The sequence below is a fragment of the Lissotriton helveticus genome, chromosome 2_1 (genome assembly GCF_964261635.1).
Source record: "Lissotriton helveticus chromosome 2_1, aLisHel1.1, whole genome shotgun sequence".
NCBI classification, from domain to species: domain Eukaryota; kingdom Metazoa; phylum Chordata; class Amphibia; order Caudata; family Salamandridae; genus Lissotriton; species Lissotriton helveticus.
In genome coordinates, this window is record NC_136059.1 from 1,940,677,635 (window position 1) to 1,940,694,997 (window position 17,363).

General features: G+C 46.8%; 1 protein-coding gene across 1 annotated transcript in view; it reads left to right on the plus strand.

The window, feature by feature from the left end:
• The window catches only part of SMARCA5 (SNF2 related chromatin remodeling ATPase 5), a 472,009-nt gene that overhangs the window by 339,260 nt on the left and 115,386 nt on the right, over positions 1 to 17,363 (plus strand). Inside the window, 1 exon segment of the mRNA XM_078676875.1 lies at positions 14,764 to 14,896. Coding sequence (XP_078533001.1) covers positions 14,764 to 14,896 — 133 coding nt within the window.

Consider the following 17,363-nt stretch of genomic DNA (forward strand, 5'->3'; position numbering starts at 1 on the left):
GGAGGATAGGAGGGCCAAAACCATGCCATTTAAGGGCACCAAAAGAGAACTCCCAGTTAACCCTGTCAAACACTTTTTCAGCATCTAATGTTACGACAGCTTAAGGAGAATCTAATTTAAAAGCCAAATGAATGATATTCAGAAAAGCACGCGAGTTATCTGTAATGTAACTACCTTTGACAAATCCGGATTGGTATATATTAACAAGATCAGGGATAACTTTATTAATACGTATGGCGATTAATTTAGCAAATATTTTAGTCTGTTCATCAGAGAGATGGGCCTATAATTTTCACAAAGGAACGGATCTTTATCTTTTTTAGGTATCAGGCAAAGCATAGCCTGAGTAAAAGTACCATGAGCTGCACCTGTGATAAGGAAGTGATTAATTAAAGAGAGAAGATGAGGAATCAAGTGATTTAAATTGAAGGAAGAATCGAACGGAAAAGCGATCTGGGCCTGGTGTCTTATCTTAAAGCAAAAGGGAGATAGCTTTGATGATTTCATGTTCGGAGACGGGGGATTTCAAAGAAGGAAGTTAAATCTGATTCTCAGGAGACTTAGGAATTTGTTGAAAAAAGGAATCAATAAGATCAGTAGAGGGGTTAGATTCTGGGGTGTACAGAGAGGTGTAATCAGTAAAGCAGTCCATAATCTTGCCATCTGAGATATGTAAAACTCCAGAAGAATCCATAATAGCGTCAATTTTAGTCTTTTGCTTTTTAATTTTAAGATAATTGGCTAGAGATCTGCCGGCTTTATTCCGTCTGCCATACATTTTTGCATTGAATTTAAGGAGGTTATTACAGGCAGAGTCCCAAGACTGCATTTTTGCTGTAATAAGTTTGGATAGTGTGTCAGGGCAATTTCCGGAAAAATATTGATGTTCCAACATTTTTATTTGTTTAAGAAGAGACATTGAGTTAGTTTTCTTCTTTTTCTGGGAAACAAAGTCAATTATAAAACCTCTGGCCGAGTCCTTAAATACGTCCCAAATGAAATGAAATTGAGAGATAGAAGAGATGCGCAGGTAGAATCCTGAAGAAAACAAACTGAAAAGGAAGTTCGTTTTTGCCCTGAGTGGAGCTATAATTTAATTGCGAATTACAGTGGTCCATTTCCACCTTAGACTTTCTAGGTTGTACATTGAGACATGGGTGCCATTTTACATATCTATAGGCAGGCCAGCCTTTCTCCTTTCAACCTCGTCAGACTATTTTTCAACACCCCTTTAACCAGTCTGAATAAATCCTTCTGAATTGTTCTTTTAAAAGTAAGTACGCTTTCAACATTTGTGTAACTTTTTACTAACTGGGTGATTGCGGTGGGCGATTCTCTAGAGGTTCACGGGTCACATTCTACCTGCTTGTGGTGCTTGGATTCGTTTAACTTCTGTTTCATCTTTCACGTTGTTACCTTCAGACCCACCCAGTACCCGGGTTGTTCTTCCAATATCATTGTAATCCCCTTCACTGTGCTTTTTTCCCCCTACAGAAATGCAACACTGTGCCTGTTATAAGTCACTATTTATTAAAGCACCAATGCCCTGAGTTTACAATAATGTCTATTTAAAAGAAACTGTGACAGTCATCAAAATCAAAGGTGTGAAGTAATTTCATTTTTTTTAAATTTGATCCAAACAATGCAGTCATGACATTCAATACAATAATACATCAAATTATAAATCCGATTTAATTTGACAAAATATGCAAAAGATTTCTGCAAAGGAAAAGTGGGAGACAAAAAAAATAACCCGCAAAAATAAATATTATACAAAACCTACAAAATACTCAAAATTAAGGTGGGTGCAGAAGATTAACCATAAACCAATGAACACCTAATAGATATCCTATCATTTTATCCACCCTTCAATCGGTGCCCAGATCTTAGACGTCAGCTTCCTCCTCCGCTTGCCCTTTAAAGAAAATACTGAGAATTCAAGCTTATGAATAGCAAGCAGTCTAGCTCTCCAGTTCATAAATGTCGGTGCGTCAGGAGACCGCTATTGCGAAGTTATACACAGCCGGATCTGAGACATAGCTATAAACAAGAAGGCAGACATATACCACGTATTTCCAATATTCCCTGAATCATAGCCCATTAACACCATGTTCGAGGCATGTGGGCTGCTGAATTTATATCTATGCAAAGATCGCCGCCTAGTGTTGGGTCCGGATGATTGCACATTGTTGTCCTGGAAGAGTCTTCGAAGTATCACGAGATAGGTGGCTCCTCCCCTGAACTACAGTGCGCATGGGCATCCCCTCCATGCTCAGATAGTTTTTTTCCGCCATTGGGTTCGGATGTACTTCTTGACTCAAGTTCGGAAACTTCTAAAAGTTGCTTTTTCGAGGCCAAAAGGCCTTAGGGGCGTCTGTATTGTCTTTCGTTCGGTGCCTTTTACCTTCTAGTTCTTTGAACTCTACGTCAGAAGACCTTTCGACGACACAGGCCCTTCGACGATGGAACGGAGCCCGTTCAAGCGCTGCCCCGTCTGCAACTCGAAATATCCCCACATCGACGTACACCCGGTGTGCAACAAATGTCTCTCACCGGACCACGACGAGGCCAGCTGCATGGCCTGTTAGAAATTTCGATCCAAGAAAACTCTCCGTCTTCGGCACGCCGCACGACAGTCGGCGCGGGACTCGGCACCAGACCCAGAGAACATCTTCGGTGGCGACGACGAAGACACTGTTCATGCGGAGGATCCGGAGCACTCGGATCCCGCTTCGGAGCCCGACTCCACCAAAGACGAGGAAGAACTCTACGTCCATGATGAAGACATCGTCGAGGTAGGGGACGACTTACAACCTACCGGAGCAGTCGACGACGACTCGGGTGGAGACCTAAGCCCAACCGCAGTTGCGGGGGCAATAAAGACTCTTCCACGGCTCAAGTCGAGGCATCGCCGGAAGGCCTTAGCCGAGATCTTCAACATGTTAATGTTAATGTAAGCCAAACTTTTAGAGCGCACGGCTACCCCAAGAGGTGTCCCGGCGCTTTAGCAAAGAGGCCCCTAGAAACAGAAAAAAACCAAGGCAGACACACTACAGTTATCGCGGGTTACTTGGTGAAGAGCAGAGTCTTCAGCTCCTTCCTGAAAGCCAAGAGGCTGCTAGCTTTCCGAAGGGAAAGTGGGAGTTCGTTCCACAGGCAAGCTGTCACGTGTTGGAAGGAGCGACCTCCCATCCGGACACGTTTGACCACAGGCACCTCCATTTTGGCCAGTTCCGCCGACCGCAAAGACCTCCGTGGCACATAGAAAGCAGTACGCTTCCTCAGATAGTGAGGGCCGATCGCATGGAGAGCTTTAAACGCCAAAGTGAGGAGTTTAAATCTAATTCTCCCAGCGATAGGCAGCCAGTGCAGCCTGGCTAAGAGCGCTGAGGCACTGGCTCTCCTGGGCAGGCCATAGATGGCTCTGGCCGCCGAATTCTGTACCATCTGCAGCCTAGATAACAGATATTTAGGTAGGCCCGCAAAGAGCGCATTTGCATAGTCGAGGCGTGATCCCACCAACGCCTGAACTACATTCCTACGGTACTGCAGTGAAAGCAGGGGAAGAAATTTCCTAAGCATCTTGAGGATGCTGAAACATTTCCCTGCTAATCCCAGGATGTGAGGGCGAAAAGAGAGGTCGTCATCAAACACCACTCCGAGATTTTTTACTTGAGCGGAAGGTGTCTCTGGGGGGAACATGTCCTGGGGCCACCATGTCTTCCAGTCCGGGTCTGGGGCACAGCCGAAAAAGAGCAGCTCAGACTTGTCTGAGTTGCATTTCAGGCTGTGCCGCTGAAACCACGCAAAGACTGCACTTAGACAGTCCTTGATTCTGCCGCCGTTGAAGACCTCTCCCTTCCTGCAGGTGAACAAGAGCTGGGTGTCATCAGCGTATGAGATGACCCGTTCTCTAGTCCCGCTTCCGGGCCTGACTAAGAACATTTCTAAAGAGCCATTGGTCGATAGGCCCCACTCGGTGGAGATATCGAAAGAGAAACCGAAGGAAGCAAAAACGAAACTGAAACAGGTTCAAACACCAGTCGGCTCCAAGACTTCGGACCCTTCCAAGTCAAAGCGTGCGCTCGACACCTCGGGGTCGAAAGGGGGCGTCGAGCCGAAGATCGGATCGACTACGCCTGTGTCTGCTGTGAAGCGCGTCACGCTCCCGTCGACTTCCGGCTCCAAAGATGGCGGCTCTTCCAAGGGACTCGAGACCCAGCGATCCGTCGATCCGATGTTGGAGTCCATGTTGGTTAAGGCGTTCAACCCAAGGCATAAAGTCGGATCGAAACACCCGGCCGCGTCACAGCACAAAGGTGTTCCTGCGAAGCAACAACGACTCGACTCGCCGCACGGCCTCAAACGTGCTGAACCGTCGAAGCCGGTCGAATTGAAGAAACCGCCTCCGTCGAAAACCGAAAAAGGGTGCCATACCGAAGCCCGTAACCCGGCCGGAGAAGGCTATCAACCCAAAAATAAGTGCTCCGAAAACACCAGTCGATCCCAAGACCATCGACTCGATCCCAAGACCATCGACTCGATCCCAAGACCATCGACTCGATCCCAAGACCATCGACTCGATCCCAAGACCATCGACTCGAACCCAAGACCATCGACTCGATCCCAAGACCATCGACTCGATCCCAAGACCATCGACTCGATCCCAAGACCATCGACTCGATCCCAAGACCATCGACTCGATCCCAAGGCCATCGACTCGATCCCAAGGCCATCGACTCGATCCCAAGGCCATCGACTCGATCCCAAGGCCATCGACTCGATCCCAAGGCCATCGACTCGATCCCAAGGCCATCGACTCGATCCCAAGGCCATCGACTCGATCCCAAGGCCATCGACTCGATCCCAAGGCCATCGACTCGATCCCAAGGCCATCGACTCGATCCCAAGGCCATCGACTCGATCCCAAGGCCATCGACTCGATCCCAAGGCCATCGACTCGATCCCAAGGCCATCGACTCGATCCCAAGGCCATCGACTCGATCCCAAGGCCATCGACTCGATCCCAAGGCCATCGACTCGATCCCAAGGCCATCGACTCGATCCCAAGGCCATCGACTCGATCCCAAGGCCATCGACTCGATCCCAAGGCCATCGACTCGATCCCAAGGCCATCGACTCGATCCCAAGGCCATCGACTCGATCCCAAGGCCATCGACTCGATCCCAAGGCCATCGACTCGATCCCAAGGCCATCGACTCGATCCCAAGGCCATCGACTCGATCCCAAGGCCATCGACTCGATCCCAAGGCCATCGACTCGATCCCAAGGCCATCGACTCGATCCCAAGGCCATCGACTCGATCCCAAGGCCATCGACTCGATCCCAAGGCCATCGACTCGATCCCAAGGCCATCGACTCGATCCCAAGGCCATCGACTCGATCCCAAGGCCATCGACTCGATCCCAAGGCCATCGACTCGATCCCAAGGCCATCGACTCGATCCCAAGGCCATCGACTCGATCCCAAGGCCATCGACTCGATCCCAAGACCATCGACTCGATCCCAAGACCATCGACTCGATCCCAAGACCATCGACTCGATCCCAAGACCATCGACTCGATCCCAAGACCATCGACTCGATCCCAAGACCATCGACTCGATCCCAAGACCATCGACTCGATCCCAAGACCATCGACTCGATCCCAAGACCATCGACTCGGCAAAGGACAGTCAACCAAAAAAGCCTGTCGAGCACAAACGTGTCGAACCGAAAGATCCAGTCGACCCGAAATCACTTGTCGACCCGAAAAAAGGGCCTGAGCGAAGAAAAGCAATAAGACACCAAAAGTCGTCGAAGCAGAAGGTGCTATCGACCCAAAAAGGTCAAACACAAAACCAAAGACTGTAGAGGAAGACCTCTTCCATCCAGATCCATCAGACGACCAAGCAAAAATATATATTAATCCTGAGACTGGTAAAGTCACAATCCTGCACGGGAAGAAGAGGCCACTGGACACTGACTCTCATTCCCCTATTCCACTAAAGAAGGACTTTGGGACTTCTCCCTCTAAACCCTTCATCCCTTTCTATCCTATTATGCCTACTACACCTTTTGCTCCTTACACTCCTCCTTCTCACCACAGGGACAATGAGGGGAACACAGGGGAAGATCCACAGCCTCAGTATGATTTTCCACAAGATCCTCACCCACAAGATGAACCATGGGAGGAGCCAACAGACCCTTACAACACCCATCCCATCCCTGATGTATCCTCTTACCCAACTAAGCCGTCACGTACTGATGACACCATTGTCTTCAACCAACTAATAGACAGGGCAGCGCAGTACCACAATGTAGACATTCATAATGACCCTTTTGAAGAAGACTTCTTATTTTACACCTTCCCTACTTCAGAAAAGAGTGTCAGAACACTTCCTATGTTAAAGGGAGTGTTGAAACACGCACCTGACATATTTAAAGATACAGCCAGAGCACGAGTAATAAATCCCAGGATTGAGAAGAAGTATAGAGCAGCCCCTACAGACCCTACCTACATCAGAGGGCAGTTACCATTAGACTCACTGGTAGTGGCTAATGCACGTAAAAGGGCCAACTCACAGAACGGGGGAAGCACCTCCCCCCGATAAGGAATCAAAGATACTAGAGGCCTCAGGTAAAAGGGTAGCAGCACAGGCCTCCAATTCATGGAGGATTGCGAACACACAAGCTCTACTGGCTTGTTACGACAGGGCACACTATGACCAGCTCGAAAGCTTAATGCAACACCTACCTGAGCCTTTTAAAGCACAAGCTGATGACCTCATACAGGGGGGAAAATGAATTACAAACGCCTCCATCAAATGTGCGCTTGACGCATCCGACACCGCAGCCAGGTCTATTAACACCAGAGTTTTACTACGCCGCCATGCATGGCTGCGTATTTCCGGCTTTAAGAACGAGGTGCAGTCCACCATTCTTAACCAGCCAGTCAATCAGGACTTTCTATTTGGCCCTGCTGTCGACACCATTTGAGATAAAATGAAGGACACAGAAACCGCAAAGTCAATGGTGGCATTACAGTTTCAGCAACATAGAGGCTCCTTTCGACGCTCCTCATACAGGGCAACCACACGAGGCAATACCTCGCAAACGTCATCTTCATACAAAGGCAACACACAAGGTTCCTTCACCAAGAACTAAAACAGAGGAGGTTATAGGGGCAACAATAATAAGGGAAGAGGGCTTGGAGGTAATAACACCAGAGCATCCACTGCCACAAAACAGTGACTTCATCACTATACCTCCAAACCACCTAACACTGGTCGGAGGCAGACTCCAACAGTTCCTACTTGTCTGGCATGCAATTACCTCAGACAGGTGGGTGAGAGAAATTATCCAGTATGGTTATTGCCTGGAACTCACTTCTACACCACCAAGCATACCACCCAGACACCGTCCTATGTCCAAAGAACACATCACCCTGCTCCAACAAGAGGTGAAATGCATGCTGGAAAAGGGGGCCATAGAGCCAGTCCCTTTCCAACAACAAGGTACAGGAGTATACTCCCTATACTTCCTTATTCCCATGAAGGACGGTTCCCTCAGACCAATATTGGACCTCAGACCCCTAAATCAATACATACTGTCGGAGCACTTCCATATGATCACACTACAGCAAGTGCTCCTGTTGCTACAACAAGGAGACTTCCTAGCAACACTGGACCTCAAAGATGCATATTTTCACATACCCATCCATCCAGCTCACAGAAAATATCTAAGGTTCACAATACAAGGTCAACACTACCAATTCAAGGTTCTGCCCTTCGGGGTAACCACGGCTCCAAGAGTGTTACAAAATGCTTAGCGACAGTAGCAGCACATCTCAGAAGGCAACACATCCATGTGTTCCCGGATCTGGACGATTGACTAATACAAGCGAAATCGTACCAACACTGTGCAACATACACGTCTCAAACACTTCAGCTGCTACACAGCCTAGGGCTTTCGATAAACTACCTAAAATCGCATCTGCAACCATCCCACACACAACAATATCTGGGAGCCACCATAGATACCTCCGTTGCAAAGGCATACCCAAACTCAGCAAGGATAGCCAGCATGCAGATGCTCATTCGCAAATAATGCCACAACACTCTCTGCCAGCTCGGTCTTCATGCAGCTCATAGGCATGATGGCCTCCTGCATATTCATTGTCCCCCATGCCAGACTTCAAATGCGTCCATTACAAGAATGCTTAGCACGGCAATGGAACCAGGCTCGAGGACAACTAAAAGACCTAGTGTTGGTAGACTGTCTCGCTCACAACTCTCTGCAGTGGTGGGACCCACAAAACCTTTCCATGGGGCGACTGTTCCAAGAGCCCGTTCCACAACTAGTACTAACAGCGGACGCATCACTGACAGGCTGGGGAGCCCATCTTCTTCAATACACCGTACAAGGGCTCTGGACAACCAAACAAAAGAAACTGCATATCAACCAACTAGCGATATTCCTAGCCCTGAAAGCATTCCAAAAATACTTGTACAGCATGACTGTGTTGATCCGGACGGACAACATGACCGCAATGTACTATATACAAAAACAGGGAGGAACACACTCCACAGCCGTCCCACCTGGCACAAAGCATATGGAAGTGGGCAATTCCCCAAAACATTTTTCTCCTAGCAGAACACCTTCCAGGGAAAGACAATCAGATAGCATACCTGCTCAGCAGGCACAGCCAACAACTACACGAATGGGAGATTCACCCCCAAGTTCTCCAGCCATTCTTCAAACTGTGGGGTCATCCAGAGATAGACCTGTTTGCCACAAAAGAAAACTCGAAATGCCAGTACTTTGCCGCCAGGTTCCGACATCCGTTGTCACAGGGCAATGCGATGTGGATGAACTGGTCAGGCAAATTTGTGTACGCTTTTCCCCCAGCACCGCTGATTCCGCTGGTGGCACGCAAACTGCAGCAACAGTCACTCACACTAATCCTAGTTGCTCCCACATGGGCGAGACAACCATGGTACACAACGTTCCTGGAGCTTTCAGTAGTTCCTCATCAAAGACTGTGCATCGCACCTCATCTTCTAACTCAGAACCATGGAGAAATCAGACACCCAGATCCCAATCAGATGAACCTAGCGATCTGGCTCCTGAAGTCTAAGAGTTTGGATACCTTAACTTTCCTCCAGACTGCATGAACATCATTAGGGAGGCAAGACGGCCAACTACACGAGCGTGCTAGGCAGCTAAATGGAAGAGATTTGTTATTTACTGCAACAATAACCAAATCAACCCATTAGACGCTTCCATACAAAACATGTTACCTGCTGCATCTACAAAGATGCAACTTAGCATACTCTTCGATACGACTACACCTCGCTGCTATAGCAGCATACCTTCAAAACAGGCAACACCTTTCACTGTTTAGAGTACCAGCAATCAAAGCCTTTATGGAGGGTCTTCAACGAGTGATCCCTCCCAGACACCCCCCTTCCCCAGTCTGCAATCTAAATATAGTACTTACCAGACTTATGGGACCTCCCTTCGAACCTCTACACTCCTGCGAACTGCAATTCTTAACGTGGAAGGTAGCATTCTTGATTGCCATTACCTCACTCACACGAGTACCCGAATTACAAGCACTAAGAATTCAAGAACCTTTCATGCAAGTACATGCCAACAGGGTGGTTCTTAGAACAAACCCCAAGTTCATGCCAAAAGTTGTATCCAATTTCCATATTAATCAATCAATAGAACTGCCAGTATTCTTTCAAAATTCTGTCAGTAGCTGAGAGAGCCCTACACACACTAGATGTAAAAAGAGCTCTGCTTTATTATGTGGACAGAACTAAATCATTTAGAAAGACAAAGCAATTATTTGTTGCTTTTGCACCACAACACAAGGGGAATCCAATATCAAAGTCAGGAATAGCCAGATGGATAGTTAAATGCATTCAAATATGCTATCAAAAGGCAAAACACACTTTAACCGTCCCCCCAAGAGCACACTCTACAAGGAAAATGGGGGCATCCATGGCTTTCCTAGGGAATATTCCTCTTGAAGACATTTGTAAGGCGGCCACATGGACCACCATACACACTTTCACAAAACACTACTGTGTAGACGTGCAAGCAAAACAGCAAGCTGCTGTAGGCCAGGCTGTCCTTAAAACTCTTTAAAACTGCTGCAGCTGGCACAGGTAACCACCGCTAGGAGATACTGCTAAACAGTCTATGCACAGATATGAATTCAGCAGCCCACGTGCCTTGAACGGAATATGCTACTTACCAGTAGGCATCTGTTCTTGGCATGTAGGGCTGCTGACATTCATATTGCCCGCCCTCCTCCCCGGTGCCTGTTGCAGCTGCAGCATTATCTTTGGCATGGCCATCTCTTACTTTCCTATCTCCATCTCTGCCACAATAGCGAAAAACAATCTGAGGATGGAGAAGATGCCCATGCGCACTGTAGTCCAGGGGTGGAATCACCTATCTCGTGATACTTCGAAGACTCTTCCAAGACAACAAAGTGCAATCCTCCGGACCCAACACTAGGCGGCGATCTATGCACAGATCTGAATGTCAGCAGCCCTACGTGCCAAGAACAGATGCATACTGGTAAGTAGCATATTCCATAGCAGACATTCTTCTGTCAGTGGGGAATGCCGCAAAAGGATATTTAATTTGAGCCTTTGGACCCACCAGCACTCTTCTTTTGTGGATAGGTACACATTTTGCCACATCAGACAGTGACCACAAGCAAGAGAGGGAAAAACATATACGAAAAGAAGTAGGAAGAGAAAAACTGAAACATTGTTACAGTAAGAGCAACCTTGAAACCGCATAAGTGAGAAAGGGTCGGAGTGTCTGATTGTGGATGTACGAGGCAATTTAAGACATTGCCGCCTTGGTATTAGGTGTGCTGACAGGTAAAAGCTTCAGACATGGATTTCTTACAATAGCTGTGTGCACTTGCACTCCTGCTATTAAAAACTAGGCACTGCCACAAATAGATTGTTTTGCAGCTTAAGAAATCAAAAATTGCTGGGTCTTCATATCCACCTTAATCTCTGGTGAATGCCCTTTAAACTGGGTACTATTTTCCTCTGGTACCACTGATTGCAACATTTCTGGAGAAATTAAGATCTCCCAACATTACATTGGTATTAATAGCGCCCAAGTGTCCTTACCAGCTGTGGTTCTCATTTTTGGTACAACTGTTGAAGCAACAATACATACAAATTCCCTTGCACAAGGACACTCAAAAGTTGCAGCACAACCAAGCCACGGGTGTTGTCCCCAAACCTAGGGGTACTGATGGCTTTGCTCCCAAGAAACATGTCTCCATTCAAATGTATCTGAGGAAACCGTACAGATCATCAAGGACGTACATAGGCCTTCCACTATTCTGTGCTCTGCAAGGCCACACTTTACATTAAATACTGTTTTGGTATTGGTGATCACATGAAGTAGAGTAGGTGAGCGGAAGGCACTCACTGTGCAAGAGCAATGCATAAGGGTAAAATTATCATGAGAATACACCCTAAATTCTTGCTGAAGATGATATAGCCTTTTCACATCCATTAATTCATAATCTTACTGGCCTTTGCTCAGAGGCCATACAGTGCAGTTGATAGAGCCGTACACACTCATAAGAGCAATTATGTATTGCGGGCAGTTAAATGTTAACATCAGGAGAACCACAACTTTCACCTAGGACACTCCACACTGGCCTACTTTTGCTAGAAGGATGACCAAACATTGAACTGTTATCCACTAGCCGGCAAAACACCAGTGACCAGGCCAAGCGCACATTCAACCAGAAAAAAAGGGCTACAGTGAGCTTTATGACCAACGTTTCAATTTAAGACCCCTTCGTGGCAGCCAAATGGTCCTCTGAACACACTTTCACAAAAGACCTATACTCATTGAAACAAGTTAGTCTGTAAAGCAGTACTGCAAGTTCTGTTGGCATTCACACCTTCAGGCCCTCCTCACTAAGCGAGGTAATACCGCTACATAGTCTGTGCAAGCATGTGAACATATAAGAGATTTCATGCTACAGCCTGCATGTGACCATCCTGCCTCATTATTGAAGGGTGTTATGGGGGGGAAAAAAATCTAAGATGGTGGGCACGCACAGGGATACCGTGGGCTTATGGTCGGCGACATACTATAGCTTTACTTATGTTAAAGCACTTGCAATACAAAGGTTTACACAAAACATTTCTGCACCCAAGTACTAAAAATATCTTGATGGAGGGACCCCTCCAATCGGGGCTAAGTCTATGCCCCCTCCCACAAGTTGGTGGCATAATAGAGGGTGTAGTCACCCCAGGTGAGGTGCCCATTGGCCCTACCTGCTACTCCCCTAAAACGCCTCCTAAAATTTTTATTTTAGGTGGCTCCCCCAGACCTGTACGCCAGATCTGCGACTACCAAAGAAGACACTCTGCAGCAGGAGACAACTGCCTTGGTTCCTGCCCTACTGGCCTGTCTCAAGCTTCGACAAAACCAGTGACCTGTCTTGCAACACAACTTCCAAAACCCCTGGGAGGACTGTTGATTTCAATAAAGACTCCAGTCTCCTGAGGACAATGGACCAGTCCAGAAGAAACTGACTCCAGATCCCAGTGGGTCTGCGTTTCCAGCCCACTCTGCACCGGACGACCCCGGCCTGAGTAGCTCAACTGTGTAGTGAAGTCTCCCCGGCGATCCTGACCTAGTGTTCAGCATTGGCTGTCCTCTCCTGCTCTCCACAACAGCCCCTGCAGCGTGAATCCAGAGGCTCACCACAACTGGCTCCTGTAAGAAGATTCCAACATCCAAAGGCACCCCTGCACCTGAAGTCCCTGGGCCTTGATGAGCTGTACTGACGGTGCCCCTACAACCTACATCCCAACTTCTCTCTGCTGTCATTGGTCTTCTTCCTGCAAACTCTGGTACCACGCCTGCAGCCTCTTTGCCGTCAGGAAAATCCTCTGTGAAAAGCAATGGGTGCCCGATGTCTAATTTGCATCTGGCTGCCCCTGTGCCTCTGGTGGTGTATGTTTGGTGCTGCTTTGTGCCCCGTGCTGTAGTATGGCGGTTAGGGTCATTGTCGACATTGGTAAGTTGTCTTGAGCTCTGCAGGCACAATGCTACTTTTGCGCACATTATTAAATGGCTTTATTATGCAAGACTGTTTGTACCTTTCACATGAGGACTTTCTGCGTTCTCTGCCTGTTCCTGGAGTTTAATCAGAACAAGTACAAGTTCGATAAACAATGCCCCCTGTTCTGTTCTGGTCAGTCCCTAGCACTTAGACAAAACATGCTACACAGCTGCAGCTGCTGGAAACTCGTGCTTTGATATTATGGGATTGCATGTTGATTTAACACACACTTGGAGAGGGACCTTTCCAGGGAGAAGAGCAATGCAGTTCCTATGATGTAAAACTACAATCTAGGTACTAACTTATGGGGTCTGCTGACAAAGCCCAGTGATCTTCCTTTATATAATAAAATGTATTTTTACCAAGGGGAGGGTGGTTAGGCCTTATAGTCCTTTATCCACTGCCTGCTAACTGTTTTAGGTTTATGCGATTTGCTGCTGGTAGTGGCTCGTATTCTGCATTATAGAGCACTATAGTTAAAATAAACATTTCAAACTAGAACAGTGACTGTCTATTCTTATTGTGGACACGTACGAGTGAGTGAGCGAAAGGTTACGTCTTGCTATCGCGATTCCTGAGAGTTGGGAGTGTTGTGTTCTGGGTTGTCTAATCATGTGCAGCTTTGTGATTATGTAGGAGAACAAATGACACTATAGCTAGTCTTTTCTGGGATTTTGGGTCCTGAGGTGGTACGAAGGCTTAGCCCCTACACAATGAGATCTTGTTTTCCTGCGCATAGTTCTCTGTATGTGCAGAATCCTGGCAACTGTGCTTGTGCTAACCCCCAAAGCTTGGCCCCTACAACAGATTTACCTACCTGCAAGCAGTGTGGCTTCAGGCACCCCCTGTCTCCATTGGCAAGCATTGGGTTGAACTCCGATTTTGACCTCTGCACCCGATCGCCCCTGTGCCGCTGGTGGTGCAGTTTTGGTACCTCCCCTGACCCCTGGTGCTTGCTAACTTTTGGCTTCGAAGACTGAAAGTGTAAGTTCGATACTCGCCTGTTTAACAGCAATATTGTTTTCCCCATAGGAAAATATTGGACAGTGTGAAAAGATTCCAAGTGTTGATTTATTTTTTTAAAGTGAAAAGTATTTTTTTTAAAAAAATATGCTTACCTTATTACAAAGATCTGAGTCTTAAAATGAAGTACAAACAAATAGTAATTTTATCAAATTGGTCTGCATCTCCTTCTGGAGTCATGTGTCTTTTATCAATCATGTGTGTGCAATAAATATCTTAAACCCCTCTGTGTTGGGCCTAAGGCTGCTCGCCCACTGTACCACTAAAAGAGCACTTTGGGTTTTGCTTTGAGCCCTGTACACTTTTGGGGAACTCCTGGACTCTGTGTGTGGTATTACCTCCTAGTGTTATCACCAGCCAGCTTCCTACACTTATGCACAGACTATTAGATGTTGAGCCTGCAAACCTTTGCAGCCATCTCAGGAGTGGAATTTTGAATGACAAACTAGTAGAAAGCTCCTTTTATGAGAAGGAAAACCTTGTAATACTGTCCATGGTATGGTGTGATGTAAGATTGTGGAGTGGTTTGACCATTGATTAAGGACATAATGCTATTAAACGATAAACATTTTAGAGTTGAACTATTTGTATTTACCATTTCGGCTTTCAGGGATTCACCAACTGGAACAAACGAGATTTCAACCAGTTCATCAAAGCAAATGAAAAATGGGGCCGCGATGACATCGAAAACATTGCTAGAGAAGTAGAAGGAAAAACACCAGAGGAAGTCATTGAATATTCAGGTATCATTGTTTATTTGGACTAGAAATGCACTCACATGCTACTCCTAACAAAAGGGCATTGTCTGTTATTGAGGACCTGTGCCTTTCACTCTGCTTGTGATTTAGTCAGTTTTATATGGGGCATTGCCTCATCAGTTTTGTTTTCACAAGCCTTAGTTTCGTAAATTACATAAAATGGCTAACTGTTCATCTGAATTCTTCATTCTGATACCCCATATTTTTATATTATCTGCCAAGGAGATTCACTCCTGCAAAATATCATTGTCTGCATTCTCTCACCAACGGATATTGGATGGGCATCTCACTGTGCAGGCAGTCATTGTATGTGGTTATTAAATTGCCTATTCACTTAAAATGGTGCTATTTCCACCTGCAATGGAATAGACTGATCATGCAGCACTGGAGCAACAATAGTTTCCTCTTGTGAAACAATGTGAGTTTTAGACCTTGATAGTTAAAATAAGGAGATTCGGCTAAACATTGCTTATTTTGACAATTTCAAAACCTAATTACATATCAGTATTTTAATGTTTTTAAAAACACGTAATTTTTTTTTATCTGAAAGAGTAGTTATAAATTCCTTGCCTTAGAATTGCCCCCAGGCGTTGGACTGGATCCGGAGAAATGTTTTCATAGCAGTACCCCTGCGCGTCGGTAGGTGGCGTTGGTAGACTACGTTGGTGGCGTTGTGGTTGCCGGGATGACGTCATTGTCTACTTAGACGTTGCTCCAGCACGCTGATGTTTATTTTTTATTTATTTATATATTTTGTTGCACATAAACACTACAACTTATAATCGCCATGTGACATCTGCCTGATCCCCTATGTAGACAGACAATAAAACAATTTTCAAATGAGTCCTGTTTACACAGCTGTTCAGCCAACAACCCGCACGGGGCAGGCAGCGACAATTATCACATTTAGCTTTGACCTGCTTATAAGGCCTTTACTACATTCCACCACTAGCGCATCACCTTCACGGTTGTCCTACACACCACCTTAGTCCGCCCCACAGCCGTCCTCTCGCCATTGAGCCATTGAGCCACCTATGCAGTTCTCTCAGCCTCTGACCCACCTGTTCTCTAGCCCTCTATCGTCCATTCCATCTGGGCATCATCCCCATCCAAACGCTTGTGCATCCCAGGCTGTCACTCCCACTCCGAGTCTGCGCCCATCGGCATCTAGTCCCCGCCCGTCCTACCTTCTTCCGCTGCCGCTTCTGCTTCACTCAGCTCTGTTTCGTTTGTCTGCTTTTCTGTGTGGTCTGCTACCTCCCCTTCGCTCCTGCATTTGTACGTCATATACAGACCCCATAAATTCTTCGGTCTGCTGCGAGGGGGTAGGAGCTCACTATAATTCTCCGTCTGTGTGCAACAATATAACCTATTGTGCGCCCACCTCTTTACCGTAGGTACTGGGCCTCTCATCCAGCACAGTGCAACCACCCGTTTAGCAATCAGTAACCCCATATCTACCAGTCTGCTTATAGCCTTAGGTAGTTTCTGTTTGTATCCCAATAGAGCCACTGCGGGGTCCCAGGTCAGCTCCACCTCCGTTATCCTCCCTAATTCTCTAAATATGTCCTCCCAGTATGCATGGGTGCTCGGGCAACTCCATGCCAAATGCATGAAGTCTGCAGAAGGTGAATGGCATCTCTCACATGCGTCTTCCCTTAACCCGCACCTACACAGGCGTTCTGGTGTATAATAGACTCTATTGATAAATTTGAAATGTATGAGCCTGTGTCCGCCGTGTAGTGAAACTCTTCTTATACTTGTACAGCAATACTGCCACATCTTATCATCTATTGCAGTCTGCAAGTCCCGTTGCCAAGCCAACCTGGCCTCCGTGTATTGATTCTCTCTGTGCCATTGCTATTTTATATATATAAGTGACCATCCTGCGGGGGGAAGTGGATTTAATGACATATGTTTATTCCAGTACTTCAGGTGGCTCGCACATATCCTCCCTAAACATTGCCAGCATCGCTCTCCACCCCCTGTGATACTGGAAGCGTTGCAATAGTGTTCCCGCACCAGCCTCCCCCTCTACTTGGTCCCAGGTATTTGCAATCCCTTCCTGAAATAGGTCTCAAGCTACTTTAATGTTCCACTTCTACAAAGCGCTAATGACTCCCCTGTCCCTTCACGGAGCCAACAAGAGTGTCCAATCTATTGGCATAACCGGTGTATATAGTAATGCTCCTGCCAGCTGCTGCAATATACTGTGCTATGCATGTCTGGTAGCGTTCACGGAGTCCAGGATCCTAGCCCTGCGGTCAAAGGTTTCAAAAATTGTGGCGAATAGTGGTAGTGGAGCGGCAAACAGGGTTTCCATTCGCAGAAACAGAGTCCCAGAGTCCCAATGTATCCATGCATGCAAGTGTGCGCCTTGAGCCGCTCTGAAGTAGAGCACAAAGCTCCCTGTCACCCCATATGGTATGGCAGTGTGAGGACCCGCCACTGT